The 26,323-nt window shown below is 42.6% G+C and overlaps 1 protein-coding gene across 3 annotated transcripts; it reads left to right on the top strand.

Annotated features, from left to right (window-relative positions):
* The first annotated feature begins 1,427 nt into the window (after positions 1–1,427).
* LOC6727016 (homeotic protein Sex combs reduced) lies at positions 1,428–26,118 on the top strand. Of its 3 annotated transcripts, none has more exons than XM_016175875.3 (3): positions 1,428–1,891; positions 9,291–10,261; positions 25,811–26,118. In XM_016175875.3, exons 2-3 carry the CDS (start codon positions 9,325–9,327, stop codon positions 26,116–26,118), a joined length of 1,245 nt encoding a protein of 414 aa, XP_016033507.1. In that variant the 5' UTR covers positions 1,428–1,891; positions 9,291–9,324. The 3 variants fall into 3 exon arrangements, with proteins under 3 accessions (XP_016033507.1, XP_016033504.1, XP_044779314.1); XM_016175872.3 differs by lacking the exon at positions 1,428–1,891 and adding an exon at positions 2,898–3,627; XM_044923379.1 differs by lacking the exon at positions 1,428–1,891 and adding an exon at positions 8,972–9,192.
* Positions 26,119–26,323: the final 205 nt, after the last annotated feature.

Raw genomic sequence — 26,323 nt, 5'->3', positions numbered from 1 at the left:
GCATCGCCAACATCAACTCCAATTACAGAAGTACACGAAGGCGTCTCTCTTATGATTTCTTTTTTTAGTTTTTCATATATTTTCCATCTTTTTTTTTTCTATACTTTATATGCTTTGTGGATGATGCGGGCTAACCATAAAGAGCTGACATGTGTGTTTCAAAAACACAGCGGAAAACATATGGCAAAAGTATACGACTCTTTTCTATAAGAAGAACAAATCGCATAGGTTCAGAAACCTAAGCTATAAACTCCGAAATACGTATGTTTAAAATTTGTTTTTTTAAACCTAAACTTTTTATAAACTTATATTCGCCGAAATTGCCGATTTAAGTTTCTTGGCTTGGCAAGTAACCGTAAAGTATCACATACATATATTTTTAAGACACTCACTAGAAATACTTAGGCACTGCTCACAATTTAATAAAACAAACTTTTGCTTTTTTCATATATTACGAACATACTCGTATGACCTATGCCATTTATGTGTATTTGCATAAAGGTATGTTTGTGGTTTCGCAACATAAACATTTGAATCCAAAAATAAAAATGTAAACAATAATCTCATTCAAAATCTTTCTTGGGTGTGTCTTAACCAGCAACTCATTTTTATGATAAAAATAGCTAATCAACCTTTAAAACTTCGAAACAAACTAATCAATTGAATTCAAATTCAAATGACGCCAAAATCAAACCATATGTTTGTTTAGCTCTGAATGTGATGCTGGATTGTTGGTAGCAAATATGAAATCGACTTTTAATTAAGGCATTTAGCCAAACAAATCAAAATCGTTAAGCCCCGATACTGAATGAATCATGAGAACTTGAACTTGGCTACGGCCCAAAGAGAACCCGATCCGCAGCCCCGAAACAGACCGATAAATTTAAATTCAGAGACAACTGCCAACGAGCTCGTTTTAAAGGAGGAATAACTTAAGCTTCAGCAGGAGACTTTGCATTTTGCCAGGCCAATAAAAATGGAAATGAACGCGGAGCGGAGCGGAACGTTTATAAAATAATAATGCGAAATAATAATGTGGCGGTGATTTAGCGGAACAGTGCCACGATTGAATACAAATAAAGTGGGGGAGACGCCTAATCTAGGATGATTTCGGCCTAATCTGGAGCGTGAACCGGGGGCAGATGTGTCCTGGAGTGGCTGCCAACTACCTGTTTTTTCTCGCTTTTCTCGTATTTCTCGCTTTTCACGGGAGCGCGCTTTTCCCCAAATCGAGGGAAAAGCTGGAGCGCCATAGGCCGGTTGCCGTGGCACCCTCGTCGCATAAATCAAGGCTGGGGGCGGAGTCTGCCGTGGGAGCAAGTGGGACAGCACGATTTTCGAAAATGCGCACTGTCCGTCCTCTCTCTCGCACTCGCTGGCCGGGTCCTCAAATGATTTACAGTGTTCGAAACGCACACAAAGGCAACGCACTAGAGGGTCGTTTTGTCGGTTTTTATGGCTCAAACGTGAATCGAACGTGGCGCACTTCAGTCGCCAAGCAGCGCGCTCGGTCTTCTGCAAACATAAAAAGATACAGATACACGTTCTCGTGTTCGTACGCGTAGCAATCCGCGAAGTTTCCGCTCGAAAGCCAGTCTTGCGATTCCATGGAAAGCTCTTTGGCGACGGCAAGGTGCCATGGTCTCCCCATAGCGGATACTCTACCGACTAACTCCTTTACATAGGAGCGGAATTATCTACCCACCTGAAATAATTTCTCAAAGTGCTCATTATCGCAAATAACTAAGATATCAAAGTGCAGTGCTAAAGGCAAATACAATTAATACGAAAATAAAAAATATACAGTGAAGTGCTGGCTAAGAAAACTTATTGAATTTCAACGACTTGTTCGTAGCTTCTGATTGGATTTTCCCAAATCGTCCATATAAAGGTAAGAAAATAGCAAACGTAAATAAACTAAGCTCTGTATGTAAGAAGAAAATTAAAGAAAGTTTTGCCCTTAAAGGCTTAAATGGCACCATCGATATAACTTTAAATGGTACTCCAAATGTTTCCTCTTAACCTTTATAAACTTCTTTTTGAGAAAATGATTTTTATTTCTTGAAACTCAAATCATTCCGAATTAAAACCCCACTGTTATATGTTTTTTAGAAGAATGATGATTTTAGAGTCACATTAACATGCGTTTCAGTTGTCTTCATTTAAACTTCATTTTCATAATTTAAAGATATATTTTACCCCAAAAAAATAGAAAACATGACAAGGGGTCAATTATAATAAAATCAATATAGATAATATATTTATATATTTTATATATATATTTTTGTTTAACAAGTTCAGAAAGAAATCGTATCATTTTACATCTTTCCAATATCTCAAAATGTTATATAAACTAACTGCACATTTAACTAAAATATATGGACAACATTTTAAATATATGTATATTGAATCTTCAGAGACTGTTTTTACTTTTGCGAAGGCCCAAAATGAGTCCTCTTGATTTTATCCCAACTAGCCCAAAAGTACGGAGTTCGAATGTTTATCATTTGGTCCCCCGAAATCGATCTCACACGGACAGTGTCGGTGAGAACAATAAGACTTTAGTCGCAGTTCGAAACATGATTTTCGAACTCCCGAATAACGATCTCTCTCAATAAGAACTTGTTCGAAACACGCGAGAGCGGTGTTTTTCGAACTGCTGCTCTTTCGAACTCACACACACACAGCGATGTGTCGTATTCGTATCCGTGAGATACAATTTGTGGGAACGAATTTCTGGTTTGGCGGTTGATTCGAAACGTTCTTCGCGTCCGCAAAGGTAGTTTCAGCACATGCCTGAGAGCGAGCGAGACGGCGGAGCGGCGCAATGCCCGTTGTCTCTCTCGCACACTTTTCGAATAATGAACGCTGCACTTGGACGACGATATGTAGCCGTATAGTCATATAGCCCTACTTGCTCGTACTCGCAGATACAATTGGACGGGGGAAATGGAGCAGTGTGAGTGAGCCAGAGCGCTGGCGTATCTGTGTTTTTTATTGATGCTCAGAAATTTGAATTATGCCCGAGCAGTCAAAGTGAGACATTGGCGCTTCGAGCACGTATCCGCGGATACACCGGAATAACAAAAAAAAAACACAAATAAAAAAAGCTCCAACAGCTCAAACAATCCAACACTCAGCTGTTCCGCGTGTAAAGACCCTCGAATACTGTTCGATTTTAGCGAAAGATGGATGGACTGCAAAGTGCTTGCATCGATGCTGGCGCTGATGGACAGTCATAAATTCGGCGTGAAATTCGCGCAGATACTTAGATACTCGGCCATAGCGCAAATACTTATCGTGATCTGTGACAAATTGCTCGTGTGCGTGTGTGTTTGTGATACCAAAAGCCGTCCAAATCCGTCGCTAAGCCCTTTGCGGCCAATTACCCATTAGAACCATCCAAAACATTCGCCTGCAGGTAGAACGCAAAAGTCTAGCCAGTTTGCCCTCAGGATGCCATCGGATTAATTTCCCAGATATCCGGCTGGTTGTGACAATTTTACCTTTGTAATTGTGCACGTTGATTTCCGCACTCAGCACAAGTGAAAATCGTAGTTCAGTGCAGTGAAAATCAGAAAACAAACTCACTTCAACGGAGGTGAACGCCGTCGGCTAACTAAAATTGTGAGTAAACGAGTTTAACGGCAGAAAATATTTTAGGCGCTTTCGAACAGGTGAAAACAGTCATGGAAAGGATATTTATACGTTGTCAGTTTTTGTTTTGTATTTTTGGTGTTTTTTTTTTATGTGTTAAAAACTTATGTAGCAATATTTGGTTTAAAGCGAATTTTTATTATATTTTTTCTTAACATTTTGATACGATTTTATTTATGAAATAATAATTTAACAACAAAAAAGTGTTTTGTTCGTATGTACATATTTTTTGAAGTACAAATATTTTTACCACCTTAGATTTTATTTTTAAGCATGGTTTTAATGATTGTCTTCGAATTTCATTGTAATTAGATTTTTTATTGAAGCAATAATACTAACAATAGTTCGTTTTCAAAAAAAAAAAATTTAAATTGCTTTTATACCTCAATTAAATATTCTTAAAAGCAATCAATTCTTTAAAAAATCAATGAAAAATATTTTCATACTTAGTAACCGAACCCCGAAACTACATTTTATATATTTCCCTATATCTGGGCTTTGTTTCTGTATTCTGTTGAAGCAATTTTTCATTAGGTTGCGTGTGCGGTATCAACGCAAGGAATTTTCACTTCATTAAAGCGAAATGCAGCCGCTTTTGAAATAATTAAGAGGCACAAAGGCGAAATGTCACAGCGAATGAAAAATGCCTAACAAGCGCCGCATATAGAAGGTTAATCCAGACACATAGCGTTATATACCAAGCCCAAGTAGGGATAGGGATGAAGAAATGCCCACGATATAGGCTTGGCTACTATCCGGGGAACTCGAACTCATGCTGGCCAAGACGCCATGGGGCGAACCTGAAATTATGTAAAATAAAAGAAGGCGCACTGGTCTGGAACTTCATGGGACTTTGCCAATGACCGAGTAAAGACGATGCTCCTGGGCAGTATTCCGCATCCCGGCATGGCATCCCACATGTGCTCTAGTCGTAAGTGGATGAAATTCCACTTGATGTAGGTCACTTTCATTCGCCCATCTCGCCGAGGGTGGGCCAAGATCAAAGAGAGCTGGAGAGCTGGCTGCATCGATTGCATAATGTGGGCACAACACTGAGACAGTTGCAGGCCCAGTAACAATTCCACTCCGAATTGCAGTCTATACGGCTAATTGGAGGGAAGAGGCCAGTCCAAAGTTCTACGAGTGTCTTCAGCAGCGCTGTAATTTATTTGGCCTGCGCCTGGCGGAGACATTCATCATGGCCTAACCCCGGCTCTTCCTGACACCCCCCTCAAATATTTCAACTATACTCGTTCATATTTATAAATCAAAATCGCAAGCACGCAAGCTAAAAATTTGTGCTAGAGTCGTTGATCTATTGGCCGCAAAAATGGCAGGCTAGAGTAACAAAATGAAAAGACACAAAACCAGACAAATAATAAATACAAAAGAGGTTGGAACAGCATATATTTAATGCCATTTGTTTAGACTTAAAATGAATGTATTGAACCCAACTATTTTACTTCTCATGAATGCAGCGAGCAAATACAACTAATCCTTGTTATAAGAAATCTTGAAGCCCCGCCCCTCTACCTAAATTTATCCTAATAGATGTCCGACAGAACTGCTTTCCAAAAATATGACTACAAATTAAGTTACCCAAGGATTACTAATAAACAGTGGCAAGACCATGATACATTACACAATTGAGATGTCCTTGACCAGAAACAGGACTACTGTAAGGATAATTCCGACTCGACCATTGCGCAAAAGATCATAAATTATTGCAGTGGAGAGGCGAGGAGATGACAAGCTGAACCACAAATGGCCGCTTGCAGCGAGGATCGCAATCGATGATTGGTTTTGAGTTGGGAAAACAATTGGAGAACTCATAAAAATTATGAGAGCCATGACAAACAAACAAACAAACCACAAACAGCAACTGTGACGAGGGTTGCCACGGCAGAAGAAGATGCATGTTTGGGGAGTGAGAAAAAAGACACAAAAAGATGAAGAGGAATAATATTTATGACTATTTTTATGAGGTGCTTACAAATTTTTATGACTTTTTAATGGGTCCGCACACAGTGTCTGGCCCTCTCGCTTCCTCGCGAGCCACCGCATGGGTAGCGTGAGCGGGACAACAAGTGTTGCCAATGAGTGTGACTGCGCGTGCGCAAATACCTTTTATTTATCTTTTTTGTTGTTCTTTTTTTAAGAGTTGAACTCGTGCGTACCGCAGATTGAGGTTCTAGAGCGGCGTGTTTACATGCACACAAGCTACGCCCCTGTTGACAACAAATGCTAAAAATTATGATTTATGGCCAGGGCTCGTTTGGGTACAAAATCCGTAATGGTGACGACAAACAGCTCGGTGACATTCGTAGGAGAAATAACTGCTTTGGGCGCTTTGTTCGCCCCATAATTAAGATGGTGGCCTTAGGGCCGGTGACGTAGATGATGACGATGACGGAGTGCTAAGGAATGAATGACGGTTCCACGATAGTTGGTTAGGAGAGTCTTTAGGCCAAAACGGATTTGGATACGCTTGAAACTAGAGGAGTAGATGTGAGTAGAACTTGTAAAAGTGGCTAAGCATCTGGATAAAGTACAAAAGATTGTTTAGTTGCACTCAATACTCAATACAATCGGAAAGTTTTAATAACGAAATTATTAGTAGTAAACAATTGTGCACTATACTTTACATGCTTCTCATTTTAAATGCTCCTAAGTTGCCTTTTTTTTATTTTTCACTTCTGGCATTACTCAACTGAAAATCCTTTTTATAATAAGCTCATATGCTAATCCCAACGACATCTATTGATTATTCAAAAGTTAATCATCTTAATTGGGCAGATGCTCAGCGGCTTGCTCACAAAAAGTTGGAATAGAAGAGTCGAACATACCGTCAATGTCTTGAATGAGGGCCGGGAAAGAAAACCCTTTTCAGCTGTCGCCCGGAAATATTTCCCCAATTGATTTATGGCATCGGCAGACGCATGTGCAACTCAATTGCTGTTTATTTACTCTCACTCTGGCTGACTCCTACCCTCCTCTGTAGTTCAGATAGGGTCTGATCCTACCTGTGGCAATGTGAAATGAAAACGCTGAGGACGGGAAAAGGAAATTCGTTCTGCGGTTTAAGTATCGGGGCAAAAGAGAAATTTCACTCCCATTTGGAGGCATATTAAAAGTGTTTATATAACAAAGGAGGAACAAAAGAAAACTCTGTTGCCCGAGTCCAAAATGTCGCTGAGTTCGATCCCGAAGAATTGCCATAATTTATGGGTTTCTTATGAGCTCGACCGACGATCGCCAATCTAAGGCATCGTCTGTCCCTCCTCTCTTTCTCTTCTCCTCTCCTCTTCTCTTCCCTGTCTCTTTCGTTGCCCGCAAAATTCGCCTGCGTTTTTTATTATTCATGGATTTAATTAACACCAATTGAACCGCTTGTCGCCTCAGCGCCGTTTTAAACTATTTGGAAAACAATTTTCAAACTCGTTTAATTTATGGCTTCTGCTTGTCTTCCCCTCTCAGAGTTTTTGGATTTTTTAATTTGCTCAAAATTGAACAGTAAATCGAAGATGGCTCTAGTTGGGGTTTCAAAAATGCATCTGGAGAGAAAGTCAATAAATTTGACTATAGCAAGAATGGTATAAAATGAATAGTTAATACTCTAGCACGTTGCCCTGGTAAATTTGTTTACTTATAATTAATAAATTTGTATTAAACTATGACATCGTTAGTGAAATAAAATTAATGTTCGATGAAAACGTTAAAAATTCATGTAAGATCGAAAACTTTTGCTGCTCTCAGTACGTTGGCCATCCAATCAATTGCCACCAAATCGATTCGACCCCAGGTTGTTCAAATATCTGCCTGTCAAAGGTTCAAAGTCAGCCAAGACGCTGATCCTATAATTTCGCTGATTTCGGCCTTGTTCGGCTTAAACACGGGCGCTTGTCTACAACTATAATTCTCATATTGCCAGGTCGAAATGGTTTTCTCCAAAGCACCGTTACCGGGGCCTTAAAGCCTATAATCGCTGGAGATCGAGCCAAGCCGTGAGGAGGGGGCAGAGACCTGAGGGCAAGTTTACAATATTTCCTTAATTTTTATTTTTTGTTGTGTTTTCCCCGAGAACCCTGCTCATCAAATAAATCTCTGTCCAAAGTTGAGCATTCGCTCCTTGGGTTCTCGGCCAGTTTCGAATGGCGTACGGCGTTTTAATTTAAGCCCAAGTTGAGAGCTCCTTTCATTTGGCCAACATGCTAAAGGGTTAAATTGCCCACTGAATCAAAATTATTGGTTTCAAGCCTCTAAAAAGGGCAGGGAAGTGAGGGGCTTGCATTTGCTGCATTGTTTTTAGCCAATGTTCTCCGTTCTCTGCTGTTGTTGCTTATTTCAATACCCTTTAAGGTGGGTATTATCTACTCACATATACAGATAATTACAAGAGTTTTCCTACTCTCAATACAATTTTCTCAGCCATTCTCAGCCAAGTTTATCTTCAAGTTCCACATATATTGGGTAAATGTAATATTTGGATCGGATCGAAAGGGTATTTTGTAATATATTGAAGCGTATTTTAAATTCGGTACTTACAAGTAATTTTGCCATCTTCGTTTTTAGTTTTGGGCATGTTCATGTGCAGCGGCCTCGCTTGGCCTCTTTTGCCTTATTGCCTTTTTGCACTTTTTCGGCTCTGGGGCGATTCGAGAGCTCCTTTCCTTCAGCTCCTTTGGAAGCGGAGGGTCAATGCTTTTGTTTGCTATCTGCGCAGCGGAGAATACGAGTTTTCCGCCATTGAACAAACATGCCCAAGACCAAAGCAAGACTGCAATATCTGCGATGGTTGCACCGAGAGGAGTGGGTCTGGCCAGCAAGTGCAGCCGCAAGAAGTTTCCGCCAAGTGTGTCCAGAAGAGTGGGCGGTCCCTCGGCATTCCTCGGCCAACAGCTCCAGTACGTTTATATATAGTATCCACTTCGGCGGCTGAAATTGCATGCTTAGGCAGCCCCAGCTCTCTCCACCAGCGGAAAATAAGCTCAAAAAAAAAAAAAACGACTCTTTACCGTTCTCAAAGAAATAATAATAATAACCAAGTAAAAGGCAAGTGAAATTATCAGCGGTTAAGGAAACACTTTGAGGGAGTAACCAATCAAGAGGCCTGAGTGGGAAAGAGGCTTTTGGGTTAAGTTTCTATAAAATCCAGCTTGCTTAGCTCGTCTGTTCAACAGGTATTACTATTCTGTTGCTCAAAATCTTAAAGAAGTTTCATTATACTTTATAAGAAAATTCTGTTAAAAATGGATCATGCAAGTAAATATACATGCGAATTTATAACCTCGGGGCTCGTATAGCGATCCCTTTAAAATAAGTTGGAGCCAGGAACTGGCTTCCACTCGGGGTATCTTTACTTAAATGGAAATACATAATCCCCCGCAGCTTTTCCAATACAATGTTGCCAATCGCAAAGTGAGATCTCAACGCAAAAGTGAACATCAAGAAAAATGTATTTGTATTTTCTGAGTCTTCTTATCAACTTCTGATCAGTTTATTCAATTTGATGTGCGCTACAAAAATATGGCAAAGGTATATTAGCCATCAAAAAGTGTACAATTGCATTATAATTTGTGTTAAGAATTGAAAAAATGCTGGCCCTATTTAATACCCCATCCTCTCATTTCCAGACTCCAATCCACGACTACGACCCCTGGCTTCAGAATGGATCCCGACTGCTTTGCGATGTCCTCGTATCAGTTCGTCAACTCACTGGCCTCCTGTTATCCGCAGCAGATGAATCCGCAGCAGAATCACCCGGGAGCGGGCAATTCGAGCGCGGGTGGCAGCGGAGGAGGGGCGGGCGGTAGCGGGGGCGTGGTGCCCAGCGGCGGGGCGAACGGCGGTCAGGGCAGTGCGGGGGCGGCCACTCCGGGTGCGAACGATTACTTCCCAGCCGCGGCGGCCTATACGCCCAACCTGTACCCAAACACACCGCAGGCCCACTACGCCAATCAGGCGGCATACGGCGGACAGGGAAACCCGGATATGGTGGACTACACGCAGCTGCAGCCACAGCGACTGCTCCTGCAGCAGCAGCAGCAACAGCAACATGCCCATGCAGCGGCAGCAGTTGCTGCTCAGCAGCAGCAGCAACTCGCCCAGCAGCAACACCCGCAACAGCAGCAACAGCAGCAGCAGGCGAACATCAGTTGCAAGTACGCTAACGATCCAGTGACGCCGGGCGGAAGTGGGGGCGGGGGTGTTTCCGGTAGCAACAACAACAACAATAGCGCCAACAGCAACAACAACAACAGCCAGTCGCTAGCCAGTCCACAGGATCTGTCCACCAGGGACATATCGCCCAAGCTGTCGCCCAGCTCAGTGGTGGAGAGTGTGGCCCGATCGCTGAACAAGGGCGTCCTGGGCGGAAGCTTGGCGGCCGCCGCAGCCGCCGCCGGTTTGAACAACAACCACAGCGGATCGGGAGTGTCCGGAGGTCCTGGGAACGTCAATGTTCCCATGCACAGTCCGGGGGGCGGGGAATCGGACTCCGAGAGCGATAGCGGCAATGAGGCGGGCAGTAGCCAGAACAGTGGCAACGGAAAGAAGAACCCGCCGCAGATATATCCGTGGATGAAGCGAGTGCATCTCGGAACGAGTGAGTACTAATTAAATTACGTTAATAAGTGGCAAAACAATTCCTTATCTGAAAATCTTAGAATATGTTCATGTAGATGAGATCCGTAATTCCTAAGTAAAATGTTTTTTTATGTACTTATCACTTTACTGACGGCAACTTAAGATCGAATTAGCTAGAAATGAGCTCTATAAATCAACATCCATCCACCGATAGCTTACCTCAATCGGTGCGTCATTGAGTGCTCATTACCACTTCTGCGAGACACTTGCCTCACTCACTGGGACTAGGTGTTGCAACTGCCAACCAGCAATCTTCATTGGGCAGCAAATCTTGCCTAGTGCTTAGCACCAAATTGTCTGGCAAACTGTGCCCGCGGTGAATCTTGTCAAAATACATAAACAATAACAACATTTCCCTCGCACTTACGCTCTCCGGATTTTCTCCAGATCGAAGGGGGGTGGGGGAACGAAGGAACGCTGCGTGAAAACTCGACCGCGAAAATCGTAGCTCGTGAAAATTGTAAACAATCGTGAAGCGATCCGATCCCGTAGCTAAGGCCGGCCGACTCCCACAATAACTCATAATACCGCCGTAGATACAAATACAGATGCCGATACAGATACGGATATATATATAGGTATAGGGCAGACAGATACTGCGGCTTGATATAAATCTCAGCACCTCGCTCGGTTTATATTTAAATTTAACAGAACAAATTTCCACCCGAAACTTGTTGGGCTGGGAAATTGTGAACGAAAAATTGTTCGGTGATTTTTCATCATGTCTCTGGCGCGCACACAGATTTTTCTTTCTGCCACCCCCGCCTCCGTCGGATTCCCCCATATTTCCACCTTTTCTGACCCATCGACAGGGCAACTCACGAAGTTGTTTTGGGGATCCAAAGTATAATCAAATTATTGAAAAAATTCTTTAAATGCGCCGTTGGTTGGGGGAGATTAATTGGATTGCAAATAGTTTGACATTTGCATGGATCTGCCTGGCTGCAATCTTACCTGAAGCTCGTTTATTATTTTAGTTAAAAAATAATTAAATATTTCTGTTCGGGTATAAATCATTACATTCAGGTTGTGGGAAATATTTTGGCGAGTCTCGGCGGGTGTCCCATAAATCAAATAGCGCACTCATTAGCTCATCGAATGGCACGTGAATTTGTTCAATAAAGGAATTAAATATAGGGGATTTCTCCCGCTGAAAGGGTTAATTGCTAATTGCTGGACAGTATCTTGCATTCCATATATGTATGCTTATTCAACCAGCTCTTGACAACCCGAAATCACAACATGTCAGCCAATTAAAGAGTCGCTGAAGTGCTGCCACATGTACTGCATATTTATAGATAGTCGCAACGCCAACAAGTCAACAGATACAGATTCATATTGACTAACAACTTGGCTGATTTTCCATTCCGATTCGCGGGAAAACTCGTTCTCCATTCGGCTCCAATCAATGGGGCACATTGTTATTATTTATGTATCTGTTACTCATGGCAGCCGGGCAATAACAACAAGAACGGCGCGCATTTGTTATGCAAATTGCAGCAAGTGGAAGCGTGGAAGGAATTGATTGCAGCGGGGTGCAGTAATGAAGAGCATGAACTTCAAGAGACATGAATGAAGTAGGCTCAGTTGCAGATACATTTGCAGATCATATGTATGGCAGAAGCACTCAGAGATCTGAACGCAGGAAATCGTGTATTTCTGCCGGGGGAGAGCTCGTGTATCTGGGCATCTCCGTCTGGCTCTGCCATTTTCCCTGAGTTTTCATGCATCGCCGAGATTTAATTACTTTCTTAATCATATTCGGTTGAGGGCAATGTGAAAGGCAGCCATCTATACAACTATGTGCAGCTATATCTTTTAATATATAATTATATCTCCTGGAAACAGAAACAACTGTAATTGATCTTTGAGTTTATTATGTTAAAGATACATTGAAGCCGTGCAATTAAGTGTCGGATTTAAATTTAATTCTAGTTGTTTCTCTATGGAATATAGAACTATGTGCAGTTATACCTTTCGGTAACCCTGCACTTAATTGCCCTCTTCTTTAGGAACACAAAAGTCAACAGCCTGGTGGACAATTAGGCTAGGCTCTTTTATCGTCCCAGAGCACAACTTAATTTTCGACAGCAAATGTCTTTATTAGAATTTATTGCAGGGTGTGTTGGCATGTGCAGGATGTTCTATAATTGCCGCCGAACTAAAAATCCCTATTAAAAAACGTTGTTGCAGGTGCCAAGCAGCGCAAATGCCAATAATAAAGGGCAATCTTGAGGGTAGCATCTAAAAAACAGGCGCTGATTAAAGTCCAGTGAATATAACAGCAGCAGCAGCAGCAGCAGCAAAGGCAACAACCAACATCATGTTAACAATTATGCAAATTTCGAGTGCATGTTGCTCTTGTGGGGAGAAGGGGCCGAGGGCCAGGGGGAGTGGCAGGGGCCCGGCTGATTGCATATAATCACGTCAAGTTGTTACTGTGGCAACCATTTTATAATGCAAAGAAAAAACGCCAGTTCAGACGCCATCTTCAGAGCGAGGAGATCGAGGCGAGGCTGTCTGAATTCTGCGAAACACTTTTCGCAACTATACTTTTTAAGAGCTCCTGGCATCAAGTATCTGCCAATAAGCAGAAGAAGCTGCATGTTTGGTTAATATCGCATGCAGCCCTGTGAAGTCGTTTGGCATTCATTTGGGAAATTCATTCCCTAATTGACAAGACCAAAGCTGGCAGACCTCCAAGCAGATCATCAAAAGATGTCAGCCAGCGGATACCTGCCACACATTTAGATTCAGATACAGATTCAACGATACTCATGCTGCCTGCCGAAATGTCAAAAGCCTTTTTAGCCGCCGCCCCCTTCTTCCATATGCATATTGACAATTTGTTGACATTTCTATCTGAACTTTTTTTATTCAAGCAGGCCGCTCCCCAATTAGTGGGCTGCTTTATATTTATACAATCTGCCAGGCTATACATTTAAGTTATTCCCCCCATAGTGGTCCCAGCGGAGCCTTAAGTTGGCGGCTAATTGCACATAAAAATATATTCAGGCTTGCATGCAAGTTTTTCTTTAGAAATTTCCATAAATTGCACACAATTCGTGTAATTACCGAATATCGTGTCAATAATGGTAACCAAACAGTAGAATGAAAACAGAAGCTGTACCGAAAATGGAGAGTCCAGAAAAATAAATCTAATGCGCTGGAAAACGCAACCAGCTAAAAGTCTATTTTATAAATCTAAATTGCAAATATCTGTAGTTCTATTTCGCTTGCCGATCGTGCCGTTCATCCCGAAGGCTTCGGCCACTCGATGCCGCAGATGCCAGGATGCTGCACAAAATTAATAGTTTGCAAACGAGTTGAATGCCAGATACAAGATACACGACGGTTGCTGCCAGGCAGCAGAATGCATCAGCCTCTTAGACTGCAAATACACTGATCCAAAAAACCAAATTGAAGCTTAATCCAGATTCAAGACTACTTTCGTTGAGGAAATGGAGCATCAACATTAGAAATATCCTGTTTCTAAAGCTCGAAACAAGTTAGATATTCTTAATTCAATTGGTTTAGAGGGCAGTCCGAAATTCTGAATTTGTTAGGTATCTTTTAAGATGCCTGTACATAATTATGCATTATAGTTACAGCTTATAACAAAGCTCCTTCATCCTGTGCGAAATTAATTGAAAGCAATGAAATTAAAGCTAATTCGCATACCAAAGATCTGCATCACATAAAGTGATTGTTTTAAAAAGTTCTTGAATGGGGACTGCGTTTTTCTCTGTATGGGAACTGGGGTTGAGTTCCCGATCTCGGAAATGGTCTGGGGTGTCGCTGTCTGCTGGTGGACCTGCTGTTGCAGATCCAGCTCCTGCCGCCATGCTGCTTTTGCGCCTGCCAGTCGGAATCCGGAGATGGAGAAGCTGAAGCTGCAGATGCCGAGCCAGGAACGAAAACGCGCCCGGCACTCGCTGCTCAATTACATTTTCATTAACTTGGGACACGACTTTTCAAATAGCTACGTTTAATCATAATGATTGTTATTACTTTTATTTCGGTGCTCTGCGCTCTGCGTTCTAAGGTCCACGAAAATGAAAATGATTTTTATAATGCCCACCGCGCGAGGTGAATGCAAAATGCCAGACATCGGCGCAAGGTGCAGAAAGTGCAGTAGAACATAAATTTATTTCGCCGCTCCTCCGGCTCCCAGAAGACGATGATGGCTCTTGCCCAAGCCAAAGCCCATTATTAGCCAACTCTGCGGTATTCTGGGCCGCTATTAGGAGCCTGAAAACAGAAGTGCCTGTCGAATTGTTTCGCACCAAGCGTCACATTTTGGCACACGAAATACTGAGTGTATTTTGCTGGCGATTGTTCTTAATGAATTCGGTGCCCCATTCAGTTTTCGGGGGATGCTGCTTAGCGAACTCATCACTCTGCTTGAATTGAAATTCATTCGGCTTTAAGTTGGTCAGATACGGGCACTGACAGAGAAGAAAAGCCCCACAACACAGGGCTACATAAAAATTGTAATAACATCGATTAAGATTACCTCGCCGGAAGAGATAATTTCTGTAGAGAAAATGTTTTATTTGAATATAAAAAATTTGATTTTATTTGTGTAAGCAATGCTACAAAATATTCATTTTACTGTAGTGGTTAATAGAATGTCAACCAAATGATCTTTTTTAAAATATTCAAATTATAATAAAATAAAAATATTGTATATATATTTGTTATTAAAGATTGTGTATAGTTAATGAATATGTAGTACAGTGTGATTAAAATGAGCTGCTCATTAGCGACTAGATTCAGCTAGATATCCCAACATAATTTAATTTGTTTGTAGGTCAACTCTAGTGCAGTTCTATATATACATACCTAGTTCGTTCCCGAAGGCATTGTCTGCCTTAAAAATATCACTCATCGGATGGCTCAAATCAGTCTGTGAAGAAAACGCTTTTAAAGCGTCTTCGACTCGACACACACAAAAAAAAGATGAATGATGGCCCGAAGAGCTTGTTGTTTATGAAACTTAGTTGTCCATTGATGCCTTCAAGTGGCAGTCGGCCACATTTTGGCCAAAGTTAATAAAAGCGCATAGAAAGGGGAAAGGAGAGGGTCTAGAACTCGAGGGAGACAGTAACAATGGGGGCCACTCGCCGCAACAAAGACGGCAATATTTAAGGAGCCAACAATGGCGCCACTAATGACTGATGATGTGCCAGCGCTGATAGATACAGATACATCTGTGGATGCAGCTCGGGAACATACAAACACATATAGATACGGCTTTTACAGAACCATTTTACTTTGATAAGACATTCTAATGGACTTGCACAGCATCCGAAAACTATTTACTCTTACTTCATTGTTTAGAGAACCACTGGATCGGTCAGTGCATATATCCATATCTGCCAGATACCGGCTGGGGAGGGGGAATCTTAAATTGCGAATCAAGCAAAGTAATTGCGATTTGAATGGTGAAAAAGTGCGAGCCATAAATTCAACGGAGTGTCACGGCAGCGCTGCAATGCGAATTTATCAAATTCAGTCGCAAATTGGCGCACATCTGCAGATGGCCACGGATTCCCGGATCCCCATCTCTCCAGTATCCACTTCTCACCCAGTTACCGTTTTCCCCTTTTTCTTGGTCTTCTTCGCCGAGATACGCATAGAATATTAATCTCTTTGCGCATTAACTTAAATGAAATGACGCAATGGCGATAAGCGAACCGGACACAGTGGGTCGCAGCGGGAAATTCAGTGATCAAATCTGGGAAATCCCACAAAATCAAGTTAATTTCCTATCTCACTTATCCTGTGATTTCCGAAATTAGGCAACGGTATTTATATTAATTTGCAGGCTTGTTAATAATATTGTTTGACATATTAGATAATTGATCATTTTAAATTTGTAAATTTGCGCAGATAAACGAAGTCTAGATAACATAATATATATTGCGGTGCTCGAATAAACTATTTTAAGTAATTTTATATTTATTAAAACTTTTCAGAACGTTTTAGGCACCTTCTTATTTAATTTTTTAACGCTTTAAGTTATCCACATCGCAACTTAGATGTCCACTGTCCCAGAGCTTAACCAGGAACTGGTACAGTGGGACCTGGTCTCGAGCGCAGACCATTGCTGGGCAGCAAACAAAACCAAAGTTAAACGAAAACCATCGCAAATCGCATACAATCCGAGATGAAATTGTGAATTATTAATGCAGGCGGCAAAACTATTTGGCTGAGTAGACAAACCCACAAGTGAGCCGGGTTTTTGGATCCACTCCCCGGATTTTGCCGACTGCGGCCTGAGGAGCGTGTGCTGCCACCTCCTCCATTGAAAATTGAGTTACACGCGTGGTACGGGTGTGTGCGAATGTATCTGGCAGATACATATGTATCTGCTGTCTGCGGCTACGTGCCCCACGAACTGGCTTACATTTCGCAGATTAAAACCGGGCTGCCCGTTGTGTGCCACCTGAAGCCAATTCGATTTAAATGTCTGGCACTTCCACTTGGCTTTTCCTGGCCATATTTCGTACCAGGCATTGAATTGGGGCTTTCTTCCTGTGCATGGCATACTAAAATCGCCGGGGTTCAAGGGTCAGCTCCACGGCTTTACCGCGCCTGTGTATGTGTGTGTGTTGTCTCCCTTTCGCAGTGACAGCTCGAATGCAATGGCAACAATTGCAATTTGTTGGCAACGTTCTGCCCTGAGGCACAGGACCACTTTAGCTTGGGCTGGCTTTACTTTCAATACGCTCAAGGTTGCACCGAAAAAAAGAAACTAAAGTTTTTCTAAATTTAATTATTCAATTATAAGTATGTTTAAAAAATTTATTTAGATCAAATAGAAAATGAAAAAGCGGCACAAACACACCTGCTTTTCTTTGCGATGCTGCATTGTTTGACAAAGTTTTTAAATATATATCTTATTATTTAGTTTAAAATCCAAATACATTTACTTTTCGATTCTAAAGACCATTCTACGAATATACTTTAAATGGAATACTTAATTGCCATTATTTTAAAACGGTAATGGACATATTGCTTAAAATGAAACAAATATGTAACGTTTCCTTATAGAGTCAAAGTGAACCAACTCGTGAGGTATTTCTTCTTGTGCAGTAACAGATACAGATACATTTGCTGCACTTCGCGCTTCATTAAAAGGCGGGCGGCGACTCCCAGCTCCCAGGCCCTTTGGAGCTCCTTCTCCAGCTCCATTTTTAGTTGCCCACTGACGACAGCAAATTTGCACTTTGCTCGAACGGGCAAAAAAGAAGGGTGAGCCGTCGGGGGGAAGGAGTCGAAATTAAAAGATTTTTAAAGACACCTTTGTAGCAAGTTTTGAAAACTTGTTCCGCGCCCAGACTTCACCATCTTCATCTTCATCACCGCAGCCTCGGCTTCAGCCTCCGCCGCTGACTCGTTTCCTCGGGTTTTAATTTTGTTTCTTTTTCACTTTTGTATGCTTTTTTCGTGTTCACATCTTCTCTGACATGTTTGCTGGGCAGCCATGTTGAATACTTTTGTTTTCTAAAAACGAAGCTTGCAAATACATCACTTTTTCCGTCAAGTTAGGTTTCAAGATAATTTGGCAGCGCCTGCTGTGTATCTTGTATTTCCATTTAATTAACTAAGCGGCAATTTTTAGACGTGGGCTTGGAACTTATTTATATAAGAACCTGTAGAAAGAATCAATATATACAAATATATGAATTTAATGAATGGCAGAAATCAAGAGACGCTTGACGAAAAAACACCACACAATCAACAGCTCTATTAGTAGAAATTCGAATACAACTTTCCGTTTGATTAATGGATCTAAGTAGATCGACTAATGCCTTGTGTAGTATACTCAATCTCAGCCAATTGACCTGGGCCACCTTTAATGCCTCAATTTCAAATCTGTTTGCTTAGGTTTGCTGTTATGCAACCCAGAGCCAATCAGATAACTGGATTTAAATGCATCATTAAAACCGCATTAACTAGCAAATTAAGTAGTAGTGGAGAATCCGGGGGGCAATACCTCAAGCTCGAATGCAAATTGTTTGCCATCCGTCTGACGAATCGCAAATGAATTGCCCTGCCTGTGGGGCTCAAGAAATATGGAAGATAATTGAACCTAACGCCATTGACAGTAGCTTTTAGCCCGCTCCCGCCGCACTTTGCATTAATAAAGAATTCATCACAATTACAACAATTGCCACAGGATGCAATTTACAAAGGAAATTATTAATGGAAAGTCAATGAGTGCGACGCGAGTAAATCAAAATCGCGGAGCAAAAAATTCTTCAACGTGCCCGTGATTGATTACAGATCTGCGGTCGGATGTCTGGGGCCTGGACCTGGACCAGAACCAGAACCAGACCTAAAAGCAGGACCTGTGGTCATCAGCGCCAGTCAAAGACCCCGAGCAGTTAATCATGGGGCTGCGGGAAAATGAAAATGAGCGAGAACTCCAGAAGCCAGACGACGACAATGCCGCATTTTGTAGCGCGTTCATTCAACTGCAGACGACAGGACACTCATTAAAAATGGGTGCACCGCTACCGAGCGCAGGGTATCTCGATCCAGAGGGGTATCTCGGTTGACGCGGTCTTTTCACGGGGGGAGAGCACTCGAAAACACAGAACAGGTTTTCCGCGCAGCTCGGCTAATTTATGTGCGCATGCGCGACGCTCGCTCCCTACTCGGGAGCCCCATAATTAACTGAGGTAGTCATTTTGGATTCGAACACGAACACACTCCCCATCTCGGATGTGTATGGTGGTCAGCATCTCCTTCTGCCGGGAGAGAACTCTTTAAATCAGAGATAAACGATAATTATCTGAGCGAAAATGCGCGCATAAATAATTTGCAAGAAGTCACATTAAAATTGTATCTAAAAGATACGCCAGGCCTGATAACCACGCCGCTTGGTGGTTCCTCGTTGAGTTTTATGTGGCTCTCGGTCCATTTGCCTGCTCGGACCCTGGGAGCCTGCGCCGCGCCATTAAAAATTAAAAGCTCATTAATTATGCAGATAATTCATTTATTATATTTTCAACACAATACAAGCTACAAGCGGCATAATTTGTTACCCAGCTCATTATGCCAGCGCAGGATTGAGGAATGGTGTTCGGCGGGCTGGCAACTGTCTCGAATTGAAAACAATTATGGAAAGCTCTCCAAGGGTTGATTGTCTATTGCCGGGCATATACATAACAGCTCGAGGGGCGGGGACAGGTGAAGGGGGTTGGTCGGGGCGTCACGTGTCTCCCGGGGGCGTTTGCTTGGCTTAATCCCCGAAAAGCACTTAAGTCCTGAGTGTCCAATCAACAGGTTGATTTCGATGGTAAGCTTAATTGGCTTTTGATTCGCTGGAGGGAGGAACTTCGAGTTCAAGACAGAATGGGATTAATTATGCAGTTAAAAGTTTGACAGCGCTAGCCGCTACATTTTAAACTTTTAATTTTAAACAACTATTGAACACTTACACTTAGTACTTAGTAAGTAACTACTTGAAAATCAACTAATTACGTGAATAAAATAAAACAAAACACAAAAGTTCTAACATCCTTTAAATTTATTAAGCAAGACATTGTTTAATTTTCTTTTATACAAAAGCCAATATCATTTGTTGTTCTTCCCGATTTATATTGCATAATTTATAAAAAGATTATCCTATTATAAATATAATTTTAAGACTTGCATTCTACGCCTTATATTCCATTTCTTTTGGCTGTGAAATATCGAAGAAGTCTATGCCTACAGAAACCTTATGCTTCACTATCTGGACAAAGTTCTCCCCATTCTAGGTTCGGATCGTTCAATTTGCCAACGAACCGCATCAGCTGTTGGCCAAAAAGTCGAGAACTAGAGCTTGTGGCACATGATGTCATTTCAGTTGAATGGCTTTGAGTAAGTGGAGAAAACGGCGAAAAAGAGCTGGAAATGAAATGCTGGGCATTGTGGCGGCTGTCGGGCTGACGAAACTGAATGTGTTCGTGTTGACAACAAACACGGAATATAAATTGAAAAATGCTTTAAAGCGAAATAATCAATTTACGTCTTGACATAATTTCCATTTTTCACGAAACCAAGCCAAAAGCAGCCACGCGAATGCCCAAAAGCATGGGGGTGCGATGGGTGGTAAGTGGGAGGGCGCAGGGCAAGGCCACGCACAATTCGCACCACAAAACAAGAAACAATAAACCAAAAAACAATACAAAAAGTTCCCCCCAGGGTCACCAGAAATTGGCTGCATCCCATTTCTTGGAGTGTTTTTAATATTCTTGCCATTTCTCTGACCGCCATCCTGCGACTGCAGCGCTTCCTTTATTTGAATTGTGATTAATGATCAAGCTGGGCTGCTGTTCTGCTCCTTTTTTTGCTGGGGAATTCCCACACTATCCATCCCTCATTCCCAGCCAGGTTGTGACAAATATATCCAGACAGAGGCAGACAGTAGTTGTGACTACGATTTAATAGTGCTTTAATGGTCTGTGGACATCGATGGACCCCGAAACACCTGTTGTCCAGCACGTGCTGAATGCCACAAGGTGGGTGGAGTTGGTGGTGGAGGGGGGTAACACTTTCATTATCACAAATGTCACATCATTTGTCGCCTGCCCCCAAAAATAACACACACAAAATGACTCAAGACTCCGGGCAGCATCATTTATCACCTAAGGAATGCAACGCGCAGCGCAAGATACAGCCTGCCGAATAGAGGGCCAGATACATGCTCAGATAGCCCGGCGACCGCATACTTGATTAATTTTCTTTTTCCGAAAGAAATTAACCCGAGCGCTGCACATGTCCCTTCGCGACCCCGCGGCGGCCCCTTTGACTCCTCCATCTGCCTTCTATATCCCTCCGATCGGGTCGGCCGCAGGGTCCAAGATTTATCTCTTCCAGCAGACCTCAAGCGTGGCACCTCCGGCTCTGCGTCTGATTTATTTCTGGAACTGTTCGAGTTCGAAACATATTTTTGAGGCAATTTCAACTTTCAGGGAGCCGCAAAATAGCTCGGAATTCTTTGTCAATTCAAGCGATCTTGGCCGAGATCACTTGTTGTCTTTAATTAGTTCAATTTGTGACAGAATTCTTCTCTGACTCGCTCGCCTCTTATGAGTAATGACCCGCGGCTGGAATTGTGACATTGATAATGGTTTTCGGTTAAACGACTCATTAGCCAGGGGTTCCTGAGTAGCCAACGATGATCGGAAGTGCGTTGATTTATGAACCTGTCGCTTGGACACCAACCTGACTCAACCGATCGGCACAGGGAGTGAACTTGTGTGTTTTTGTTAATACTTTATAGTATATGTTTCTTATCAAGAAATTCGTACTGCCAGTCAATTCATAAATAGGGGGACTCGCGATAATACTGCCATGTTTAAAGTTTACAATTCGCTGTAAAAAGTACAACAAGTTCAAAGTTGTTTTTGCATGATAAGATCAAAACTGAGGCCGCCAGATGATCATGCTCCCGCCGCTTCCCTCGCATCCAAGCACTACCATTCCATCGGATCCCAGGTGCTGGGATCTTGGAGTGCCGCACACGTTGCTGACTACGATGACGATGTTGAAGCGAAGTGTTTTTTTTCGCCTGACCAGACGCCGGAGCGTTGACAAATGACCAGTACAAGTGTTTGTGACAAGCCGCAAGTATGTTTTTGTCGTATTTTTTTAATTCTATTTGCGCCACGGCTAGCAGAAAACAATTAAACTTCGGCTCGAAAGGCCCTGGTGTCTGACCTACGCCAAAGGTTTTCAGCTTAACTTTGAACCTGGCAGAGATCGAGTCGTATGCTAATCCCGTGTCAATCACAGAACTATCGGGGAGTATGCAAAGAGACACTGGCGAAACATCGAAGGGAACACGAACATCCCGGCCAGACAATGGCAATTTGAATTGCAGAATCGATCCCGATGACACTGCGATCGACGGAGCTCCGGCCGATCGTCACTTAATAAATTCTGAAACAGATTTTGCATGCAGGCCCAAATGGGATGCACCAAAAATTTCAAATTTCCAACTGATATGTTAAGCGGCTGTCAGCCGAAGTTCTCTTAGCCAAGTACACTTGACGTCATCTTACGCGAAATGCAAATGAAGTGACCAACAACGCAGGGATCTTCCAGTCAATACGAACTGTTGATACTCTGTAAAACAACGCGTAAAAATATGAAACTATGCGGTCATGGTAAAAAATCTATCAAAATAAACGATCCGCAGATACCATTTTACTTATTTTAGATTTCATAGGCTCAACTCCGTTCAACTTTGCATATAACGTCCCTACCCAGAAATAGGGTATTAGTACAAAGGCAACGCCACAAATTCACACACAACCCGATTCTTCATTCTTGGGGCGATCTGTTCGGGAAATATGTGCACATATATGTTTGTACATGCAAAATCCAATATGTCTATATAGTATTTCACAAATGCCCAGACACAGACAAAGATACAGCGCGAGTCTGAGGCGCTGGCATCCCGATCCGAATCCGAATCCATACCATCCCATCCCATTGAGGTGGCAGGGAAATGGGAACAAACTTGTAAAACGCTTCGAATGTTCGCTCATTGGCGCTGTCAAGAGATCTGGCCCCCTTGGATGCTCCCCCTGCAAGTGATATAAGCACCAGTGATATGACATGCCAGGTGCCGTTGGATCCGAATGCGATGGGGCTGCTTTCGGATGATGCTCTGCCCTGTCAACTCGTTGGGGGCTTTCGCCTTAGATATTGCGCCTGGCCATGACGACAGCGATGCGCTACTTACTCGCATGTAGTTAACCAAAAAATAAAGAAAAACATACATACACATACGTAGTCCGAAGAACACGAGAGAAGGGCCAACAGAGATCGCAGTGTTGACATTCGGCTGGGACTCAACGGGTTGCGGATGTGTGCTGATCTTTAGTCGGAAATCAACAAAATCTGAGTGGGAATTAGTGGCTGATGATGCCTGTGATGGAGATCTTCTATGGAAGGAGAACGATTTGGGATGATGGGGTTAATTTAGATATAATGAGGAAATATGCAATTTTGCTAAAGAAATCTTAACGGTTCCTTGGAAAATACTCTCGTAAATGATTATAATTTTTTAGAATTATTTTAACATGCACAGATATTTATGCATATTATATTCCCTTCAGAATTATGTTTTTATTTAATATCTATAAAGTTAGGATATACAAATATCCTAGAAGTATCTAAATATCTTGTAACATGCCAGTAATCCAATTTTCGAGGTACTTTCATAAGACTTTGGGCGACCAAAAGTCTTGAAGATAGCGGCACGCATCCGAAAGATACATTTCGCCATGCTGATACTTTCCCCTCCATTCAGCCTTTGAGTGGTGTAAACAAATTGCTACATATGACAGAAGCATTTGACAATTGCAAATGGTTGGCGGCAGTGCAAGTGTTCAGCTTGTCTTTTGTTGTCTCCCTGCCAGGCAGACTAAAGAAAAAATATGAAAAAAGAAAGGATGTCGGCGACCCTTGTGGAGAACTATGGCCACAGGATATATTGATTTGGCAGGACGCGTGGGCAAGGTCAGGATTCTTGCTTATCAAATAGTAAAGGGCACTCAAAAACGTCTGCACATCATGCATCAGTCGGAAGTCTGCCAAGTTTTGGGAAAAGTTTGCACCAAAATACAGAAGACGAAGTCCTCTAATGGTAAAGTAGAAATATTACTTGCGGTATCAATTTTGATGGCCTGACTGACAGTTGCAGCATATCGAAATGGGTCAAGACTAGTGCAATTCAATTTGTGGCCACGGCCACAGCAGTTGGCCGGCTGATCCGGATGACTGATGGAGCCGATGCCGGTTGTCTGGTTACTGTCTGCTCGCTGTTTACTTGGTCATTAGTTTAAGCCCGTTCAGGATGGCAGCCAGCTGGGGAAGTGCAGGAGCTTTGATGTCGGCGCTATCCCTGCGCTTTGGCCACACTCGCCGCACTGAAACTCGCTTTAATTAAATGAGCGGTAATTAATTTCAACTTTAATCAGAAATTCCATTTAGATTTTGGCCGCTGATTGATGTGGCCCGACATCTTCCGCCAACGTCACATCGAAGACCACTAAACTGTGACAGCGGCAACAACGGGGGAAAACTTTTGGAAGTGTGTGGGCGGTTTTCTTTTTTGCGTGTGTGTGTTTTAGTTTTGTTTTTGTTAAAGCGGCAACAGTTTGTATCTTTAAGTGGGCAACATGAATGATAAACTTACGTACAACATCAGTTTTATAGGAGACTAAGCTCTACGAAAGAGAATTGCACGGTTGGTCTTTTGAATATCAGTTGCACAAGTATAGAAATATACTACATAGAGTCAATGAGAGTCAAAACCATTGACTTGAACTCTGATTAAGAATAAACAGCCTGTCCTAAGCAGTAAGCCAAACTGCCTTTCATTTAGCAAGTATTCCGTGACCCATATAAACTATGAACCAAGCGAGACAACAATACCCCAAAATCAAAGAGGAACGCACCAGCAGCAAGTCAGCGGTTGCCGTCTATCACATTGACTGACTGCCACACATTTTGCAGATATAAATACTAGAGATACAGATACAGTGTCTATGGCAGAAATGCCGCCGTCTCAGCTCAACTCTTTATTGGAAATCCAAAACAAAGCGGGCGGGCCAATTGAGTTGGCCGTAATAACACGCCACGGTAAATGGCTTTTAAAAGTCTACTTTGCCACAGCACGCCCCCTCATTACGAACGACGCGCTTCGAACGCCCTCGTGCGGTGGTTCCCTCGAATAAAAAAGGAAAACCCGATACAGATGACAGAATAGTTTTCGGGGGCGACTTGCTAAGAACGGTAAATTGTCATTATCTACCGACGATTGCAGATACAAGGATACAAGTTTTCAGCAAGCGACAAACATCTGTCCGGGGTGAGATACCTTCGCTGAACTCCTCGGGCCAAACACAATTCCAGGCATGAACTTTTTCGGGTGCCACCAAATGGCAGTTTGGCACGTCATATTTATGAAAATGAAATGCGCAACGTTGCAGAAAATCACAATATAAATGAGAAAATTAACTGCCTCGAAGCGGTGAGAAACATAGGGGGATTGGGGATATGATGGTGGTGTCCACTTGAACGTTTGACGATTGCCTAGAAACGCCTTGAAATAGTTTACTGCAGAAACAAATGACTTTCGGGTATTCGCAGGTACATAAAAAAGTGTGGAAGGAGTATTTCAACGAAAAGTTTATTCAAAATTAGTTTATTTAATATATATTTATTTAATTCAATTGATTTCAGTTTATATATCTACATGTTTGAATTTCCTGTTAATCAATAGGTATTCCGATATAAGCCAAGTACTGTTAAAAAGAAAACTCCTTTAGAGTGCCAAATACTTGATTGAAGCGGTAACTACGTTATTCCGAAACTTTCTTTCTAATTTTTTCTTTTATATTATTAATGTATTGTTTTGCTTTAATATTTAATAAGCACCTCTATTCCTGTATTGCAACTGCAACTTACAAAACTACTCCGGTTTTTCTTCCAGGTACTGTGAATGCCAATGGCGAGACGAAACGACAACGGACCTCATACACCCGCTACCAGACGCTGGAGCTGGAGAAGGAGTTCCACTTCAACCGCTACCTGACCCGCCGCCGCAGGATCGAGATCGCGCATGCCCTGTGTCTCACGGAGCGGCAGATCAAGATCTGGTTCCAGAACCGGCGCATGAAGTGGAAGAAGGAGCACAAGATGGCCTCGATGAACATCGTACCCTACCACATGGGTCCATATGGCCACCCGTACCACCAGTTCGATATCCATCCGTCGCAGTTCGCGCACCTGAGCGCATAGGACGCGTGGCACTTTTCGGGTACTGGTTAGAGACTCAATCAGTTGTATCAGGAACCATATCAGACGGCGGCGGCGGCCTCGGCGGCCAGTGGTTATCAGTCGCAGGACGGCGGTCCAATTGGTGGCGGCTCGGTGGGAGTGGGTGGTGGTGCGGGGGGGCCGGGCTCGCTGGCCAACGGTGGCAGCAATGGCAGCGGTCCCAACT

Source organism: Drosophila simulans, chromosome 3R (assembly GCF_016746395.2).
Source record: "Drosophila simulans strain w501 chromosome 3R, Prin_Dsim_3.1, whole genome shotgun sequence".
NCBI classification, from domain to species: Eukaryota; Metazoa; Arthropoda; class Insecta; order Diptera; family Drosophilidae; genus Drosophila; species Drosophila simulans.
The sequence above is the reverse complement of the archived record's forward strand: the minus strand, read 5'-3'. Positions and strand labels throughout refer to the sequence as shown.

Excerpts from the sequence above, each read along its gene's own strand:
- LOC6727016 (XM_044923379.1), top strand. The coding sequence starts at position 9,167 with ATGTGCGCTACAAAAATATGGCAAAG. Across the intron at positions 9,193-9,290 it reads GCTACAAAAATATGGCAAAG|ACTCCAATCCACGACTACGA; the intron begins GTATATTAGCCA and ends TCTCATTTCCAG. Across the intron at positions 10,262-25,810 it reads GCGAGTGCATCTCGGAACGA|GTACTGTGAATGCCAATGGC; the intron begins GTGAGTACTAAT and ends TTTTTCTTCCAG.